Genomic DNA, 20,822 nt, shown 5'->3' on the forward strand with positions numbered 1-20,822 from the left:
GTTTTTGAAAAATCCCAGCAGAATTTTCGGCAAAAGAACTTCCTTCAGTTCGCGGACTGGTTTCGCGGACTTGGCAAAGCCAATTCCTCCGGTTTCTCTCAATTAACAAAGTTTGAAAACTTCGGATTAAGGAATACATGGTTATGTAATCTAAACTCTCATTCCAATAATTGAGACATTCTCAGAGGACGTTATATAGCCGTTATTCACGGACCGTTTTACGTCAGAGCAATTCTCAAAGTAATTGAAACTTTTCATGATTTTCGTTACTAGGTGAAGATAAACTTGATAAATGCGAAACGCTTGACCAACACACGATTCCGAGAAAAAGATAAGTAGTGAATACGCAGCTCGAAATGTCAAATGTGTATGATCCAGTCTATATAGCATACGACTTTTTGTCTCATAAGAAGTAGGAGATAGAATATATAGACTCTTGAGTGATAGATAAGTTCAAGTCTCCACATACCTTTTTGTTGATAAAGTTCCACGGTTCCTTGAATAGATCTTCGTCGTTGTATGATGAATCGCCATGAAGTCCTTGAGCTCAACTACACTTTTCTATCCTAGTCCGAGACTTAGCTATAATAGACTAGAAATCAAGACTCATAGTTTTGATCACTAACATTGACAAACATGCTTGATATAGTAATGCATGCGAGGTCGACTGAGCTATGCTCTAACAGTAACCAGATCAAACATGCTCAAGACTACCTTTTGGTTGTTCCCATCAGTGGGCTAGATCAATGCCTTGGTCCCCGCCAATTCAGAGCTGTAGTATGTTATCGTCTTGGTATTCCTTTGTTCTCCGAAGGCGGATTATGCTCTTGTTGCAATAAACCAATGGACATTTACGGGGATCATGCGCTTCATTGTGTTAAGGATGTTGGGATTAAGTTTCGCCATGACATAGTTCGTGTTGTGGTTACTGACATCCGTTACAAAGCGAGTGTACCTACGCGCAAAGAAGCGGCTTTGGGTATTTTATCAGATGATAACAAGGATTTACGTTCAGCGGATATCCTTGTGCTCAATTGGGAAAACCGTCAAGATGTGTGTATGGATGTCACAGGTGTCTCACCCTTTACTGGTGATGGAGTTCGTGCCTTCATCCCAGGCCAGGCTATTTCGAGAGCAATTTCGCGCAAACGTACTAAATATTTGTCTGAATGTGGTTCACATGATTATGGTTTGGGTGTCTTAGATTTTAATACATTAGGGGAGCTTAGTGAAGATTTTATTTGTTTTTTAAAGCGTCTGAAGAATTGTTTAGTTAATAATGACGCTGGTAGTGGTTTAGGTAGTTTTATTTTCCATAGGCTGGGTGTTGTTATTCAGAAAGGGGTTGGTGCTCAGCTTGTTGATCGGCTGCCAACCAAAGGTTCTATAATTTGATTACTATAATTATATTGTATGAAAATATATATGTACGCGTATATATAGAAAAAATATATAATTTCCTTGTTACCTTAAGGTAAGGATAAACCCTTTTATCTTAGCTTGAGTTGTTATCGATGGACCGACCATCATCTGTGATGATAAGGTATTCAAGGCCATCAACGTTCGATTGAAGTTTTAGCTGACCGTCCGACGAGATAAACTAAATGTATCACGAACAATGGCTTACTGAAAATAAGTAGGAATGTGCCCAGCATTTCTTCGACGGAAATAAAACGTATCTCTTGTACATGATTTCTTCCTCTAATTATACGACAGAGTTTTAAAAACACAGACGAATATATTCAGTATTTCGTCGGAAGTCATCGAGATTATACCTTAATACTCTCTACATATATGTGTGTACCCAAATATCGTGATTAATCTACGAGGTATTGGTATTTCTATTTGTGTTATGATTTCCATCAAATCCATTATCATATTTAGCAAATTATATGATGCTAAGAAAATAATAAGATAATAGATAACTCTTCATCTTCTTCCTCACTTGCCCTACCCATTTCATATTCATCATCTTGACTTTCTTCATCATCACTGTTTTTCCTTCTTGGGTTTCTTCATCAGTTTCTTCACTGCTTTCTTCCATACTCCAGTCTCCCTCATATAATATTTTTTCTAGGATAGACGTCTTTATGCCTAAACAAACAAAATAAAACAAACAATACAAACTATAAACATTATTACGATAACACCAAATAGATATGCACGTATCAAACAATTAAGACATGCACATAAACACCTCAATATAAGTTAATAATATTAAAAAATAGCATTTTAAACGAAGTACTCAAAACTGAAATACCCAAAGCAAAACATAAAATAAAACGAAAAATATTATTGCGAGCTAATAATTATGTCAAGCGCCTAAATCCTAAAACACTCGCGAAAGACATGAAATCCTACCCTACGCAGAAATCACTTGTTTAACTTAGAACAAATCTAGTCATTTCGATCATCTACATACAAGTACATGAATATTTATTTCTTGCTTTTAGCATTCAACATCTCTACCGCTTGGAACCGTTCATCCACAGTAATATCTTGTATTTCCATGATGGCAACATATACACTATCACTTATGCATCTGTTCTGCTTTTGCTCTCTGATTTTTTTTCTGTTTTTCTTTCACCTATCAACCGTCTTTTCTTCTATGATGGCACAGAGTGCCTCTATAAGAGATGTTGTAGATGACAAAATAACATCTACCAAACAACCAACAAGTGCAAAATCCTGGATCTCAATGTAATAAAGAGATCAGGTCGAGTCAAAGATAATAAGTTCTTTGCTCGAATACGAACTGAAGATGATGACTCAACATAAAATGAGATGAGATAACTGATATCACGACACGTGCGAGATATGAGTTCTGGAGCAAGAAGAATATACAAGACCGAGGTTGTCAGAGTCAAGACCTAGATATCGGGAGTAAATTAAGATAACAGGTCGATGAACTAACTTATTAATGAAGTAAATTTTGAGTGGATCATAACGTCACCTCCAGGTATACACGAGTGATACCCATTAGACATACTCTTGGCATGATTCATATGTTAAGTAACTTTCTATAAGCCTAAAAGGCTCATTTTGTAATCTAAGACATGTTATTCAATCTAACTTGATCAATGAGAATTATATTTTAATTGTTCTCTCTCCTACTTTCTTTTACAACCCAACCGTGTTAACCGACCTAAAGATAAATTGGTAAACCTTAAATGGAATAAGAACTAAGTAATCTACAGACGAAGATCAATAATCAGATCAAGCCAGAAGATCGATTCAGACTAATAACCACATCTCAATCTTGTGTAGGTACATATTTACATATAGGAAAAGATGTATCTTCATTGGCGCCGACTAGGGAGATATGCATCACATTTTTGATGCATCATCATAATCTCTTGCTAGATCATAATTTTAATGTATAATTATCCTTTATTTGGGTGAAAAATGATTTTCAATGAAAATTACGTATAAATATGATTATCTTAATCTCAAATCATGAAGCTGAATGTTGTTATCTATTATACATGTTTAATCTCTTCATCTGCATTTTAATCTCATCTAAAATTGACATTTCTAGTTTAATATGCACATAGATCGACCTTTAAACAATCGATTTATCTATTTGTCTGTTAAAATCATCTTAGTGTAATTTTCATCACGCATATTATAATATTTTATCCTGATCTGCATTAAATTCATATTGTCAATCTGCATAATCGATTAGATAAATATGATGACAATTAATTACCATCTTTGTCTTTATATTCTCGTTATTTTGGCATCCTGAATGCTTAAATTAAAAGTATTAAAAACTTAAAGTGTTTGAAGTACACTTCTTTCCAATTCGATATCATTTGGTTATAGGAAATGTCATCAAAAAATTTGATTGAAAGAGACCAAGAATTGAACAAGTACTTAACCACAACAATGAGGTGATTCACAGGCCCGGTCCCGTGTGTTTCCATAATTTTATGTAATTTTTGTGTATTATTTCCATGATTTGAAGGAATTTTCATAATTTAAGAGAAATACCATGAAATCAAGGAATTTCATGGGATCAAGGAAACTTAAAATAATAATAAAAAATAAAGGGACGTGTGGGACCGGCTAGGGCATGGACGGCCGGCTGGGGCCCGGTCCCACGAGTTTCCCTAATTTTATATTATATTTTTCATGGTTTTATGAAAATACCATGAGATTAAGGAGTTTTCATGAGATTAGGGAAATATTAATAAAATAATAAGGAACCATGAGGTGTGGGGCCGGCCGGGGTCAAGGCATGGCCGGTTGGCCAATAAACACGGCCCCACGGCATTTTTCCCAATTTTATATTATTTCCTTGGTGCGAAGGAAACACCATGAAACTGAGGAGTTTCCTCAAAACGAAGGATATTTGTTCAAATGAAAGGATTTTCATAAGATCAGGGAAAATAACAAAAATATGATAAAATATAAAACTGGCGTCGGATGGCCACGGCACGGCCGGCCGGATAGTGGGCCCCGTCCCCCAGTGCCTTGGTCAATATTTTATTATTTATTATTTTCTTTCCTATTTTGCATAGGTTCATCGTTTCGTCGTATTTTGAAATACTCGTTCGTGCGTTCAGGTGATTGTTAGTGCATCATCGTCGAATACACTTGCACCTTTTGAGTCGGGGCTTACTCGAAGGTAACTCAGACGCCCGTACGTTGAATATTTATTACTAACCCATGGAATTCTGCTGGGAAGAACCATAGATTGAAGTAACGAAATATTAAGAAAATATTTGAATATTTTCAGAAATTCAGTGGATGAGTCCAAGAATTTAGGAATAATTAATTGATGGCTCTATACTAGTACGATCGTCTAGGAGCATTAATTATTCTAAGCGACATGAGCTAGTTGAAGCGTCATATCCTTTATATAGTCAGGGAAAACTGATGTTTGTATCCTGAAGACGTTATTGCTCTATCCTAGCAGGCAAGCTGTCTAGGAGCCGTCCAATCTCGTGATTCTATATAGAAGTAATTACTGAAGTGTTCAGTATTCCTGAGATATGCCGTTGCCTATCCGAGAGACTACATATCTGCATGTACTCTGAGAGACAGTATTCTCAGTCAGAGATTCGATGAGAGACTCGTGTCTCGATACTCGCGTCTGATTGCTGGATCAGAAGTTCGTATAATTATGGGTTTACGATTTTAGCCTTTGTCGAAAATCCACCATCTACATTAAGTCCCCTGCTTACTGAGGAAAGCGGTGTTCCTCAGTCAGCATTAAATGGTGATTTTCCGGTTATAACAAAATAAGTAATTGAACTTAATCGTAAGTTAAGACGTTACCGGATTTCTGATAGTACGAGCAAACCACGACTTGAATGAAGACCCCAGTGGCATGATAGAGCATCGTATAATGAGCATAAATTGGTGTTGAACCGCTGATTTGGAGGACGGGACCTTGGTCGTTTAGGATTCGCGGGGCCGGGCCCAATAAGGAAATCCTTGTGAAATTAGGTTTTGGAAATAAAATTTGATATAAAAGGGAATTAATCCTTTTTTTTTTACTTCACCTAAACCGACCACCACCTTCATCACGCCTTCATCACCTTCACGCCAGGGAGGAAGAAAATTTTCGCCAGAGTTTCCAGCGTCGCCGACCGTCCGACCAATTTCCGGCCGGCGCCGACCAGGTACGATTTTTTCTTTTTGAAGTTCATAAGAGTTCCATGAAGTGATCATGTTTGGGTTATATATACATGTGCATATATATGAGTGTGAGTTTTGTTGAAAAACCCCTTTTTCTTTGAAAACGTATGTTCGTTTGATCGTTAGTTTGAGAAGCTAATAAAAATCCCAGATTTAGGAGACTTTTTTTTTATACATAGACCTAGATCCAGTGATAAAAATTTGTTTATGAGCTTTCATAAGAACCAAGGTTTTATCATAAAAGGAGTGAACTTTCACTAAACCGAAATAAACCCTCGTTTTAAAGAATGACGATAGCACGAAGGAAAAAAGTTTTTTTATTTTTTTTATATATATATAGACTTGTTTCCAGTGATAAAATTTTTTGTATGAGATTTCGTGGAAATCAAAACTTTATCTTATAAGGTGTGAGCTTTCACAAAATTGAAATAAACCTTCGTTTTAAAGACGAATGACGACACGAAGGAAATTTTTTTTTATATATAAAATCGTGATGTCCATGAAAAATATTTTGTACATAAAACCGTGACATGCTCACGGAATATTTTTTTGCGTGAGTTACCACTCACAAAAATAAAAACGCGAGTTATCTTTCATGCTTTTGTAAACATATATTTTCAAAACCCAGGTTCGATTTTGAGTAATATTCAAAGTACACAATTATTTATGATGAAATAATGTTTTAGTTTTCATAATTCCATGGTGAATGTTCACACAGTAGAAATGTTCATGATTTTATGAAAATCTGAGTTTCGTTCGTTTTTGTAGGTTTCGCAGAGACGAACGATTTTTGAGGTATTAACTCTTGCATTACTATCACTAATGTTAGTGGAATCGTAAAAAAGGTAAGAGTTAAGAATTACCATTTTGTAGATGGATTTACTTGCATGTTGGTAATTTTGTGCTCCTGGTTCCAGAAAATGTCAACTCCCAACAACAGCGATTACGATTATAGCTATTCCTCTTCTTCCTCCATCTCCTCTGACGAGTATTCCAAAGCCTCTGTACCTAAATCGAAAGCTAAGATAACTCATGATGAGGGAGCAAAGCATAGCATACCCTTGAATGATCGGAGAGTCACTTATGCTGAACTTATGAAGAGAAAGGCTGAAGATGATGAAGCAGAGAATCGTCAACACAGAAAGGATCGAATTCAGCGTCGAATACAAGCGGCTGAGGAGAGACGTCAATTCCTTGATGGGGTACCCTCTGACACTGATGCTGATGCTTCTGAAGAAGAAACTGCGTGGGTGTTTACAGAGCGTAAGATCAAGCCTGACCGATATGAAAGAGAGTTCCTGAAGAATATGAAGAAAATTGAAGCTGAAGCAGAAGAGGACTCGGACTCAGACGATCCTGATACCCATCCATACTTTATCAACGATACTGATTCCGACGAAGAGGAAGACAGTGATGACAAATCTGATAACTCGGATGACGAGAATGACAGTGATGACGAATCCGATAATTCGGATGAGTCTGACGAGTAGCTTTACTTCCATCCTCTTTTCTTTCTTAAAATTTGAATGTTCTTTAGCCTTCGTAGCAGACATCTTATTTGGAGGACTTTGTATTAATAATTTTCCTTTCAAACGAGATATTCTTTATTAATGTTGGCTCTTCTTGATTGAAAATACGCCGATCCCATCGTGATTTTCCCTTTGCTTGCTCTAAGGCACATCACAGATGACATGTAACACACAGAGGACGTGTGACTTTCTGACCATGCTCAGCTTTGGTCAGTCCCCAGTGTATTATTTTACTCCGCATCTCCGATATTGACCTTGTTCGAGACTTAGGGTTTCAGTAAAACTCGCAACTGAATTGATTATCTGCAGAAGATAAGAACCCGCTGTATTTTGTATATATCTTCAAGATTTAGGGTTTAATACTTGCGCAGATATTTCTTCTATTCCTGAGTTAGTTTCATCGCAGAAGAAACTTTGATTGTCATTCCTTCCATCACTATGTCCAGCGATAGTACTTCTTCTCGAAATGAACTCCAGTCGAAGCATGAAGTAGAAGCGTCCATCTCAGTAAGTTGTACATATTTTTCGTCTCTGTTTGATCGAGGTTATTGATGATAAGAAAACGATTTGTTGTATTTGTTGCAGGATAAACGGAAGGATCATTCTTCTCATAATTTGTGGCCCAAGCGGACCGTTAGAGCTCCTGCGCGGTACAGGTCGGCTCATGCTGAGGCTGGATCATCTGTAAGTAATCTTATAGCTTTCGAGGCTTTATCACGTTCAACTTTGATAAAATTAAACACTTCCTCATTTCGTCACAGGCGAATGTTCGTGTCATCATCGATGCTAGAAGGAGAAGGAGTGGAAAGTCTGTGACCGTGGTTGAGGTTGAAGACAGCAGCAACCGAGTTGGTGAAGACTCTGCAGAATCCGTGGAGGTTGAAGACAGAGTTCATGCTCATTAATATCCAATAGATGGACTCTTGTTTGAATCTCCTTTTATCAATACTTTCCCGGACAATGAAGTAGTCGATGGATTCGTCATTTCCAAGTGTCATACGCCCCTTTACACCAAAATCTGGAAAAGATACGGGCATATTGCTACAACCGAAGTGTGGAAAGGTTTTCTACCAACCCTCTTGACTACAGTTGCAGGGTTGCTACCGATCATTGAGGAGATGGACCAGATGCGCCTGCGAGATGTCAAGAATCAGGAATTGCACAGGTGGGATGAGATGATTTCGAACTGCGAGACTTTACGGTTCAATGTAGGATGGATTCGCCGTCAGCTCGAGATAATCAAGATTCATAAGGTGGCGGAGGCTGCTGATGCGATTTCTCTGACCACTGCTTTACTGGAGGAGGAGAAGATGCTCGCTTTGGAGTCGTCCAGGGTTGAGAATGCGGTACAGGAGTTGAAGAATAAAACCAAGAGTTTTCAGAAGAAACTTTACAGGGTTGCTTACAGAGATTACCCATTGCTGGACGGTTTTCTCTGAGTGAGCATTTATAATTGTTGTTTTTTTTGATAAGTTTAAGCTTCTGGTTAGGTGGAATAATTGATCATGATATGAAGGAATTTTGCTCATTTATGAAACGTTTAATGAACCAAGGAGCGTTTTGCACGCTCTTTGGAGGACTGAAAATTACATTTTTGAAAATGCTTGAAATGATGAAGGGTAATTGTTTTTTATGGATCAGGCGTAATAAGCTTTGAGCCATTTGCCGTTGATTATATTTCCTTCCACTCCTCCATCAACAACTAAGATCTTGTAATATCCACTGGATACTGCTTTGATGACTACATATGGTCCCTCCCATTTCGGAGAGAGCTTGTGAGCGGACATGTCTTGTTGAATGTGCTTTGCTTTCTTTAATACCAGGTATCCTACTTGAAATGTTCGAGGTCTTACCATTTTGTTGTAGGCTCTGGAGATCCTTTGTTTGTAGGCTTCTACGTATTTTTCCACCTTAGCCCTCCTTGACTCGAGCATATCTAGCTCAGCGATTCTTGATTTGGATACTTCGGCTTCATCCCATTGTACTCCGCTGGATGTTGCAATCTTTGCTGAAGGTATTTTGATCTCTGCTGGAAGTATGGTGTCGGCTCCCTAGACGAGGGAATATGGTGAAGTCCCGATTGAGCTCCTTGGCGCGGTTCGATAAGCCCATAGATCCATAGGCAACTATTCATGCCACGTTCGAGGATTGTCATGAATTGTCCGACTGATAATTCAGATCAAAGTTTTGTTGGCGCTCTCTGCTTGTCTGTTTCCCTGGGGATAATATGGTGTGGAGAAGACTTGTTTGATGCCGTATTCCTCGAGGAGTTCAGTCACGTGCTTGTTGGCGAAAGGAGTTCCATTATCAGTAACAATGTGCTTAGGAACTCCGAATCTGCATATTATGTGCTCTTTGATAAAGGCTGCAATCGTGACTCCGGTGGTGCTTCAAAGAGGAATAGCTTCGACCTATTTAGTGAAATACTCAGTTGCGGTGATGATATATTCATGCTGCTTTGAAGACGCTGGATTGATCTTTCCGATGATATCTAGTCCCCAGCTATAGAAAGGCCATGGACTATTCACAGAATTCAATGAGAGACAAGGAGTGTGGATGAGATTACCATGGATTTGGCATTGGTGACACCTCTGAACGTGTGCAGCTGCATCGTCTTCCATGGTCGGCCAATAATATTTCTCATGAACTTTAAGAAATAATTTTCTCTTTCCTTGATGTTCTCCATCGTGCATTTCTTTCAAAATTGTCGGGATTTCATGCTCAGCCAAGCATCTCAGTAAGTTTCCACCAAAGATTTTGCGGTATAAGATTCCGTCAAGAAAGACAAATCTCTTAGCTCTCTGAATGAGTTTGACTGCTTGCTTCTTTTCCAGTGGTAGTTCATTGTCCCGGAGGTATTTGGTGTAAGGTTCCCTCCATTCCCCCAGTGTGATGGACTGCTAAAACCTCTAAGTGATGAGGAGGTGTCTGGCAATTGGGACAAGACCCTTGTAAGGCTCTTGACTGAGTCTCCATTGAAGGATAGTAGTATCCCACCCTTTGAAGCTTCCTGTAAAGTATTACCACTAGCGTTTGCCCGCAGATTTCTTCATGTATGCGCTTAAGTTGTTCTTCTGCTTCGTCGTTTCCAAGGTACCGTGATAGGAATCTATCAGGGTTTCGATAATACAGCGCCCCGTGAAGCAAGAAATAATTCTTTAATTCTTTGAGGCTGACTTTGCCTTCTGAAATCGAGCTGCTCAATTCATGAATGATGGGCGCTCGCCAATCATCTGCTGGAATGTCTTCGACTTTAGTGAGCCAGGTGGACGACACGGTACGCCTCTGTACGGTGATTGTTTTCTCTGCCCCTTCGAATTGCATCTTAGAAGTGAGAGTTTCCAGGAAGTCGGCATGCCTGTTGTTAGTTCGTCCAGTATGGACGACCGTGGCATCGGCAAAATGGGTTAATAGCCGTTGAGCTTCGGTTCTGAATGGAGCGAGCGTGATTTCTTTGAGAGAGTATGTTCCATTCATTTGATTGACCAGTAATTTTCAATCTCCTCTTATTTCAAGGTGTGTTGCTCCTGCTTGCTTGGCCAGGGACAACCCTAATAAGAAAGCTTCATATTCTGCTGAATTGTTGGTGCAGTGGAAATCCAACTTGAACGAATGTGAGAAAACTTCACCAGATGGAGACACCAGCACTATGCCTGCTCCTCCGGTGTCATTGCTAGGGGTGGAGGATCCATCAAAGTATAGAAGCCATGTTTCTTCTTTGATAACTAAGATATCTGGGAACTCACCGGGTATATCTTAATGTAACGTTGTCGTATCTTCTCCTGGAAAAGCAGCGAGCAAGTCTGCAACTACCTGGACTTTGATTGCTTTAGGTGGCGTGCAAGATATGTCAAATTCTGACATCTAGAGTAACCACTTCGCTGGTCTTCCTATGAAGGCTGGCTTTGATAGTAGGAATTTTTTAGGATCAGCTTTGGAGACGAGTACGACCCTGTTAGATAGCAAATAGTGTCTGAACTTTTGGATCGCATGCACTAATGCTAGACATGCTTTTTCATCCTTTGGTTATCGGAGTTGAGCATCTCTCATTGTGCGGCTGAAGTAGTAGATCTGTAGTTTGATGCCTTCGTCATCTTCCTGAGCAAGGAGCGCTCCAATAGCAACATCACTGGAAGCTGTGTAAAGTATCAGGGGTCGTCCCTGTACTGGAGACTTCATGACAGCAGGAGACAATAGTATCTGCTGTATTTTCTGGAAGGCTTCTTGTTGAACAGTCGTCCAGGTAAAACTTGCTCCTTTCTTCAGTAGAGGGGTGAACGAAGTAATGAGTTGAGCCAATCCAGGAATGAAGCGTCGAATATAATTTACCTTTCCCATAAAGCTCTGTAGTTCCTTCACAGTGCATGGAGGAGGCATGGTGGTGATAGCTTTCGTCTTGTCTGGATCGACTTTGATTCCTTCAGCTGTGACCAGGAATTCTAGAAACTTTCCAGAGGAAACACCAAAAGCGCACTTCAGAGGATTCATATTTAATTTGTATTCTCTGCATCTCTCGAACACTTGTCTTAAAATCTCGAGGTGAGATTCTCGAGTCTTCGATTTCACCACCACATCATCAACATAGTCTTCCACTTGTTTGTGCATCATGTCGTGGAATATGGCAGTCATAGCTCGTTGATAAGTGGCACTTTCATTCTTTAATCCAAAGGGCATCACACTGTAGTGGAAATTCCCAATGGGAGTACGGAATGCAGTCTTGTTGGCATCGTGCTCATACATCTTGATCTGGTTGTATCCACTGTAACCATCCATGAACGAGAACATACCGTGGCCACTGGTTGCGTCGACGAGCATATCAATGTTGGGTAGAGGAAAATCATCCTTCGGACAACATTTATTCAGGTTCCTGGAATCGACACAGCATCTGATTTGACCATTTTTCTTCTTGACAGGAACAACATTTGCTAGCCACGTTGGATGTTGAATAGGCTTGATGAATCCCGCTGCTAGTAGTTTCTGGATCTCGACTTTGATTTGCTCCTCGACTTCGTGTCTAAATTGCCTAGGCTGTTGTTTGACAACTTTGGAGCCCGGAGTGATGTGCAGATGATGAGTAACCAATTTTTCATCTAGACCAGGCATTTCTTCGTAGGTCCAGGCGAAGACGTCTTGATATTCTTTCAACAAGTTTATCAGTTCTTCTCGCTCCTTGGATCATCCTCTATTCCGATGTTGATTGTTTCGAGGTCGTCAGTAGTGGAGTCAGTACTGTCTTGCAGTTGTCATGGAACGTCTTGAACCTCTTCTTCGAGTGATGATTCGCTTTGACATGGTTCTTCGGGGTGGGGAGAATTTCATCGTTCTCCCCTGTTAATTGCTAATCTTTGCGTCTGCGGTAAATGGTTCTCCCCTCCGCATCATGACTGGTTATTGATCGCTGTCGAATGCGTCAAAAATAAATTACACTTTCTCACTACTCAAAATATATAATATAGCAAGGGTAAGAAAGGATCGTTCCCACAGAGAGGTCTAGGTTGTCGTCTGTTTCGATTTCTTATATAAACAAAGGGGGGATTTTTCTGATTTTTATAAAGTAAACTAAAATAAAAGCAAAGAAAGAAATAAACAAGCAAATCAAGATATAAAGATATTGGTTAAGGATTTCATCTTCAATCACAAACATGTTTTCAACACAATAACTAGAATTAATAATTAGTCTCCCATTATCAAAGGCCCTAGGATACCTTGATCGCAAGAATATCCCGCTAATTTCCTCTTGTCATCAACAAACACATTAAAAGATGCGAATATGAATTCTATCTAAGAGAACAACCTAACGTGTAAAGGCACTAATCAAGTTTAATTCCCTAGATGCATTAAGTTCTATGAAATCAGGTCAATCAAAGCAATCGAACGTGTAAAAGCACTAATCCGATTTAACAAAGGTCATAAATCACTTGCGATTACTAGGATGCATCACTACAAGCAACAACCACAATTATGCTACTTGCATTCAAGGTACACCACTTTTGCGTATAATAAACCCTAAACTAGCAAAAGATGTGAATGCAGGTTCAATCAATTGGCCACTCAACTAAACAAGCAATCAAATCATACATGGCGATAAATCTAGTGAACCATGATCGATAATTATGAGACAAAACTAATTTATTGAACAAAAAACATGCTTTATGAAATCAAATTAATCCATAACCAATAATAAGAATAGCTACTCATGTTAATGGGGTTCATAACAAGAAGAAAAATAAAAGTTTCCATGTCTAAAACCCTAGAACCAAAAGTAGAAGTAAAGATAAGATTGCCCGAAGTGTGAGAAGAGGGTCCTCTTATATAACTTTTCAGTTCTGCCCATCTCACTTCGAGTAGAATTCCAAATCACTTGTCCACCGGCCAGTATGTTTCCTTGTCATCCAGTCCAAGCCCATAGCTCATTCTAACCCACAGGCCCACAAATTCACTTGCTATGCTTGTCAGTCTTGTGGAACTGACAAGCATCTCCAACCCTTTACCACCAGCACCACAACCTTAGAAATCTCCAGCTCTCAGCAGCACCATCTCTATATTGCACAACTGCACCAGCCAACTCTGTACATCGCCACCAGCTTGCCATTTCCATAACTTGTGCCATTTCCTGCGGTAGCTGCTTGCAATAACCAACAACAGTGCCAGCCTTGACCATTATGCGGCAACAACTCATTCTCAGCTTCTTCTTACATTCTCACTGCAAATAACCCCAGAGACTCGAGCCATTTCTCAAAACCATCGCCTGTAGCTTCATTTCATTACTGCCAAGCTCCAACTTCACACACAAGCAACACTGCAACACTCTCTAGCACCAGTAGCAATACTACTTCACCATTCTTTCAACGGCAACAAACCACATCCCTGTAATGGGTCTCAGCTCATACACAAACCCATTCTTGCACTCTTCTCACATTTGCATTAGCCTGTAGCAGCAACAATTCTCAGTCTCTTCATTGCATAATCCCCAGAGCATCAAACACCACATACCCATAGCAGTTTCAGTACCAGTACTAGCACATTCAAATCCCTGTAATTGAGTTCAATTCAACCATTGCAACTTCAATCACTCAGCAACACTGCCACGGGCTCAGCCCTAATTTCCTTCTTCTATCATCGATGGCACACACGCAGCTCACTCATTTCAGCATCACCCCTGCATTGAGCTCACAAACATCCATGGCAGCAACATCTCCCAGCTGACTTTACTCAGCTCCATAAGTGAACCCTTGTATTCAGATCAATACCAGCTGCAAACTCGAACACAGCATTCAGTGAACCAAACCCTGCACTAGAGCTAATACCACCAGTACTAGTCACTGCACATGCCAAATCAAACCATCCATTCTGTAGCCGTTGCACTTGCACCTCGTTGCTGCATCAAAATCATTACAACCCATGGCAGCATCCTGCTTTAACTTCATTATGCAGCTTCAAATCCCTGTAATAACATACATCTAGAGCATTCCTGTGATGTCCATCTGCTTTGCAATTCAGTTCCATCTCAGACTTGGGCCATAGTTCACTGCATCAGTTGTACAGCACCATTTCATTACTATGTAGTGATGGCAGCAACATCATCTCAGCTAACCTGCAATTGCACCTACAACTTCATCTCTGCATTAACAACATCTCTGCTCCAAGCCAACAATCAACCACAGACCCATTCTGGTCATCAATTTCTTCTCTGCGAAACCCATCGATCTCTTGATTTCACTTCATCGTTCACAGAGACAAAAACCCTTAATTAATTTCAGTTCATACACATTTCAGATTTAGAAGCCAACATCAAAACCCTAACTTCGATTGCATTAATAAAATCAACTCCCATCAGCAATTTCCGGTTCAGATTCAATTCCACCATCGTACCCAAACTCAGACCACCAATTATTCTGCGTCTTCTCTTCTTTTCTCATCTTCAGAATCATCATCCATCAATCCCCTGAATCTGTTCTTCACTGTCTTGAGTTCAGTATCAAATCCTCCATTACTCCAATCGGAAGCAACATCGCCTAATTCTCTCATAACCCATTGTAGATTCTTTCTCGAACTCTCTCGGCAATAACAGCAGCCGTTTTCTCACTTCTCCCAAATTCATCTCAGGTGACACCAATGATAGGATAGACTCTGAATTTCAGGTCTTGTGTAGGAATGATTTTGGATATATGCACCCAAGGAGAGTAGATAAGAGGTACCCAGAATAACATAATAAGCCACCAAAGAATGATAACTTCTTTTCTCAACTCAACTGTCAGTTTTGAAGAACTGACAGTTCATTCTTCACCTCCTTCTCGCGCACCTTAGCCCACTCCAAGTATAGCTCGCATGTGAATTGACCTCTTTGCCTTTTACGCTTAAAATGGACGTTTTCTCCTTCTTTTGCTCAAAGTGACTCCATTAGGGCTGTCAATGGGTACCCATTACCCGGATCCGGTAGATTTGGGTCCGGTTCCGGGTCCTAAAGTTGGACCCATTAGCAACTTAGGACCCGACGGGTAATTACCCGATTGGACCCGAATCTAAACGGGTCCAAACGGGTAATACCCGTTGGGTACCCGTTTATTCATACTTTTATTCATGTTTTTGCTAGTTTTAGCTTTGATATTTTACTCGTTTTAAATTTTTCTCTTACATTTAATCTTTATTTAGTACATTAATAAGAAATAATAATAAATTTTATAAAAGTTATTTAAATCCAAGCCAAAAAGAGACAAATATTAAGTTTTTGACGTCATTTTAATAGTTTTCTTAAGACCCAATGGGTACCCGGGACCGGCTGGCACCCGGGTATTTAAACGGGTCCGGTTCTGGGTCCACAAGTGTAGGAACCGGACCCGGAACCGTTAGGACCCGGATCCGACCTTTATAAGTAGGGTCCGGGTCTAGTGATACCCGGGAGGACCCGGACCCGTTGACACCCCTAGACTCCATTGCACCTGATAAACTCAAAATCAAACATAAGAGACACAATTCACAAAGACAATAGCACAGAAAGCATAAATACTAGATATAAAATTAGGTGTTTTAGACACCTATCAGTTATGAAGTTAGATCCAGGAGCTGAGACTTGACCTTTGCGGCGCTTAATCGGCGTAGCAGACGACTTAATCAACTTAACGCCTGAGGATGATGGTTTATCCGTGACTTCTTCTTCAATGGACTTCCAGCTTGGGAGTGGAGTGTTGTGAATCTTGTTCGGAGGTTCAGGGATGTCCTGCTGAGACTCGAGGAATTCAGCGTCATAGACTGGGGCGTTAGGAGATGCTGAAGCCGCAATACGAACGATTTTTTATTGAGCAGGGCCTTCATGCATTGATGTTATGTTGAAGGGACTATTTTATTGTAATGGAGCCATGGTCGTCCGAGTATCATGTGATAGTCAGGCTCCTGTTCGATCATGTGAAACTTGGTCTTTGATTGAATGAGCCCCACCTTCAAGTCTATGTATGCATACCCGTATGTATGAATCTGACTTCCCTCAAAACCTGTCATCAAGATAGGATGGCGAACAACCTTATTCTGTGGGAACTTGGCCGCCTTGAGAGCCTTCATAGTGACGATATTTGTAGAAGCGCCTGTGTCAACGAGAGCTCTCTTGAATTCAGAGTCTTTGATAAGACCGGTTACGTACAGAGCTCGGTTATGTCCTTCATCTGCCATGCGGTCTTCTTCCCCGAACGTGATGTTGTCGATTGAATATTCAGATACCATGGATACCTCAACGACTGGAGACGGTGGAGTTACTTGCACGTCGGATGATATTTGGTTGAGTGCAGCAAATATGCTCGTACGCTGATCTCTGGAGAAGTGTAGAAGCTCACATAAACTCTCGATCAGATACGTAACTTCCTGATCCACCGGCTTCTCGTAAGCAGTGAAACTGTTGGTTTGAGGGGTATTGATGGAAGTAGAGCCGGTATGATCTACCACTTCTGCTCCCAAAAGTCTTTTCAACTCTACCATACAGTTGAATAGTTCATCGATTGCCTCCTTCAATCGATTGATGCTCCTAGTCATAATTTCTTGCCTCCGTGCCAATTCAGCTAATGATGGGATTTCTCCGTCGGACGCATCAATAGAGGGAAACAGAGTAGTAAAGTAGGAGTGACGAATATTACCAGATTAGTTCGATCGAGCATGAGGAGTGTCACCATTTGAAATACTCTGGTTAGGATCTGGAGTTTCTGATGAATACCTAAGACCGACCATCTTTGTGAGAATTGAGATTGCAACCGAGAGATTAATCTCCCACTGTGGTCGCCAATCTGTAGATGGGGCAAAATAATTTGCTGGTTTTTACGGAATTGAGGAGACGACCGTGCGGAGGAGACTCCTTGAACCGAGTGAAATGTTCAACCTCACACAGATGCACTGCAAGAACGGAGTGCTTTGAATTCGAGAGATCAATCTGTAGTACCCCGGCCTAAACCAAGACAATGGCCGTTCCAGAGTAAATTCGATCACAAGAGAGGATGGGTCGATCTGTAGGAGGGAAGCTGAGAAATGTGTGGAATCGATGGTAATCAAAGATTGTAGGTGTGTTGTGTATTCTGAATAAGATAAGTTCTGAATGATTGAATCTCTGTTGAGATGATGAGTTGTTAATCTCTTGTTGTCTGTTTGACGTGAGATTCCCCTTGTTTTCAATCGTGATTCAGAGACTTATTTATATTGCTGGAATTGTAGACACCATGATCCCATGAAGTGTGACAGTTGATGGAATCAAAGAGTGGGGAAATGGAAATCGTGTTTGAAACCAGTTGCTCATCGTGCGGAGACTTGGTCGATTTTCCATCCACTACTTTGTTAACTCCTTCAACTGATTACACGACTTGCTCACATTCCATCGTGTGTATGAACACACGTGCCGTAGACCGCCAGACCAAAACCCTAATTAATATCCCCCCATGTGACACGATTTACGTCTCGTGGTTAATTAGTCAGTTGTTGACTTCATGGGACGATGAGTCCATGTATTTGCTGAATTGAACATGATTTTACAAAATGTTCTGAGACTCATGAATTGAACATGCCTGTTGAGACAGAGGTATGATTCTTAAGGAAATGTTGATAGTTAAGGTGAGCAAGTATTTCTCATTCGATGAATTGTTGAATATTGATAGTTGAACCAATATTCCTTGGTTTGAGCAAATATTGCTCATCTGAGCAAATGTTGCTCATTTGATGAATTATTGGTAGCGTGACCAAGATAAAATATTAATTTAAAATACTGGTAATTGAACCGAGCATAATTAATAAAATACTGATCATGATATCGTCGTAAAGTTATTGGTGTTTGAATCTGGAATTATGATCCTTGGACTCAGAAACCCTAATTCGATCAATTGATGACCAATTGATGGTTTATTTGAAAATTAACCATGGAATGAAGGAGGGGCCGGCTACATGGGATCATGTATCGTCCATGTAGAACCCATATGCTCGAGTGAGCAAATACCAAGGTCTCTTGAAGAGTTGGTGATTTGTTGATGAAAGAATGATTAAATGCTGGTTTAATCATTTATTAGAAAAATGCTCGTCTGAGCCTTAGGTGATAAAAACTAATTAATTATGAAGAGATGAGGGACCGACCAAGGGGTCATGAAACCGGCCCTGGATGGTCACGGGATCGAATGACGATCGCTCTATGAAAATTCCAAAATTATTTGGAAGATTTTTGGACCTAATATGTGCAATTACGCAAATTAGGTCAATTCATGAAAATATGTGGGACCGGCTCCGTGCAAGCCAAAGATCCAACCTTGGTCGGTCAAGGTAACATGCTCACATCATCAAAACGTTTGTGTCTCAGTCCTGAGAATTTTGATATTTTCTGGCGTGCATTTGAGCAACCATTTAAGAAAATATGACAAAATCAGGGTTTTGCTGAAACAGAGGAAACTTCATGAAATGAAGGAAAATAATTATAAAATGAAGGAATGATGAGGCGTGGGACCGCTGAGGCCAAGGCATGGTCGGTCGGCCAGTGACCACGGTCCCATGGTGCCTTTTCCTAATTTTATATTATTTTTCATGATTTTATGAAAATATCATGAAATCAAGGAGTTTCCTTGAAGTGAAGGAGTTTCCATGGGATCAAGGAAACAAATAATATTAAAATAATAAAATAAGGGCGTATGGGACCGGCTTTGAGCATGGTCTGCCGGCTGGGGCTCGGTCCCGTTCGTTTCCCTAATTTTATGTAATTTTTGTGTATTATTTCCATGATTTGAAGGAATTTTCATAATTTGGGAGAAATACCATGAAATCAAGGAATTTCATGGGATCAAGGAAACTTAAAATAATAATAATAAAATAAAGGGACGTGTGGGACCCGCTAGGGCATGGCCGGCCGGCTGGGGCCCGGTCCCACGAGTTTCCCTAATTTTATATTATATTTTTCATGGTTTTATGAAAATACCATGAGATTAAGGAGTTTTCATGAGATTAGGGAAATATTAATAAAATAAAATAATAAGGAACCATGAGGTGTGGGGCCGGCCGGGATCAAGGCATGGCCGGTTGGCCAGTAAACACGACCCCACGGCATTTTTTTCCAATTTTATATTATTTCCTTGGTGCGAAGGAAACACCATGAAACTGAGGAGTTTCCTCAAAACGAAGGATATTTGTTCAAATGAAAGGATTTTCATAAGATCAAGGAAAATAACAAAAATATGATAAAATATAAAACTGGCGTGGGACTGGCCACGGCACGGCCGGCCGGCTAGTGGGCCCAGTCCCCCAGCGCCTTGGTCAATATTTTATTATTTATTATTTTCTTTCCTATTTTGCATAGGTTCATCGTTTCGTCGTATTTTGAAATACTCGTTCGTGCGTTCAGGTGATTGTTAGTGCATCATCGTCGAATACACTTGCACCTTTTGAGTCGGGGCTTACTCGAAGGTAACTCAGACGCCCGTACGTTGAATATTTATTACTAACCCATGGAATTCTGCTGGGAAGAACCATAGATTGAAGTAATGAAATATTACGAAAATATTTGAATATTTTCAGAAATTTAGTGGATGAATCCAAGAATTTAAGAATAATTAACTGATAGCTCTATACTAGTACGATCGTCTAGGAGCATTAATTATTCTGAGCGACATGAGCTAGTTGAAGCGTCATATACTTTATATAATCAGGGAAAACTGTTGTTTGTATCCTGAAGGCGTTATTGCTCTATACTAGCAGGCAAGTTGTCTAGGAGCCTTCCAGTCTCGTGATTCTATATAGAAGTAATTACTGAAGTGTTCAGTATTCATGAGATATGTCGTTGCCTAGCCGAGAGACTACATATCTGCATATACTCTGAGAGACAGTATTCTCAGTCAGAGATTCGATGAGAGATCCTTGTCTCGATACTCGCGTCTGATTGTTGGATCAGAATTTCGTATAATTATGGGTTTACGATTTTAGCCTTTGTCGAAAATCCACCATCTACAGACGTCACCCTCATGATTGACAAAATTAGCACTCAAGAGATCAAAAATAGTGCTGAAAGTGGTGCGAAGTTGGGTAGCTCACCGTTCCTACCCGGAATTTATGTACGGTGACACACACTCTAAAAGGACTTTTTAGATAGTCACAAAAATTAAAGGTCGGTGCCTCGGTTGATGTAAAAATAGGTAGTCTCCACTA

General features: G+C 40.0%; 1 protein-coding gene across 1 annotated transcript; it reads left to right on the forward strand.

The window, feature by feature from the left end:
• The first annotated feature begins 6,566 nt into the window (after nt 1-6,566).
• On the forward strand, nt 6,567-7,136 carry LOC113295888 (trigger factor-like). The gene has a single exon (XM_026544222.1). It carries the CDS (start codon nt 6,567-6,569, stop codon nt 7,134-7,136), a length of 570 nt encoding a protein of 189 aa, XP_026400007.1.
• Nucleotides 7,137-20,822: the final 13,686 nt, after the last annotated feature.

This window comes from Papaver somniferum, chromosome 7, assembly GCF_003573695.1.
Source record: "Papaver somniferum cultivar HN1 chromosome 7, ASM357369v1, whole genome shotgun sequence".
Lineage (NCBI taxonomy): Eukaryota > Viridiplantae > Streptophyta > Magnoliopsida > Ranunculales > Papaveraceae > Papaver > Papaver somniferum.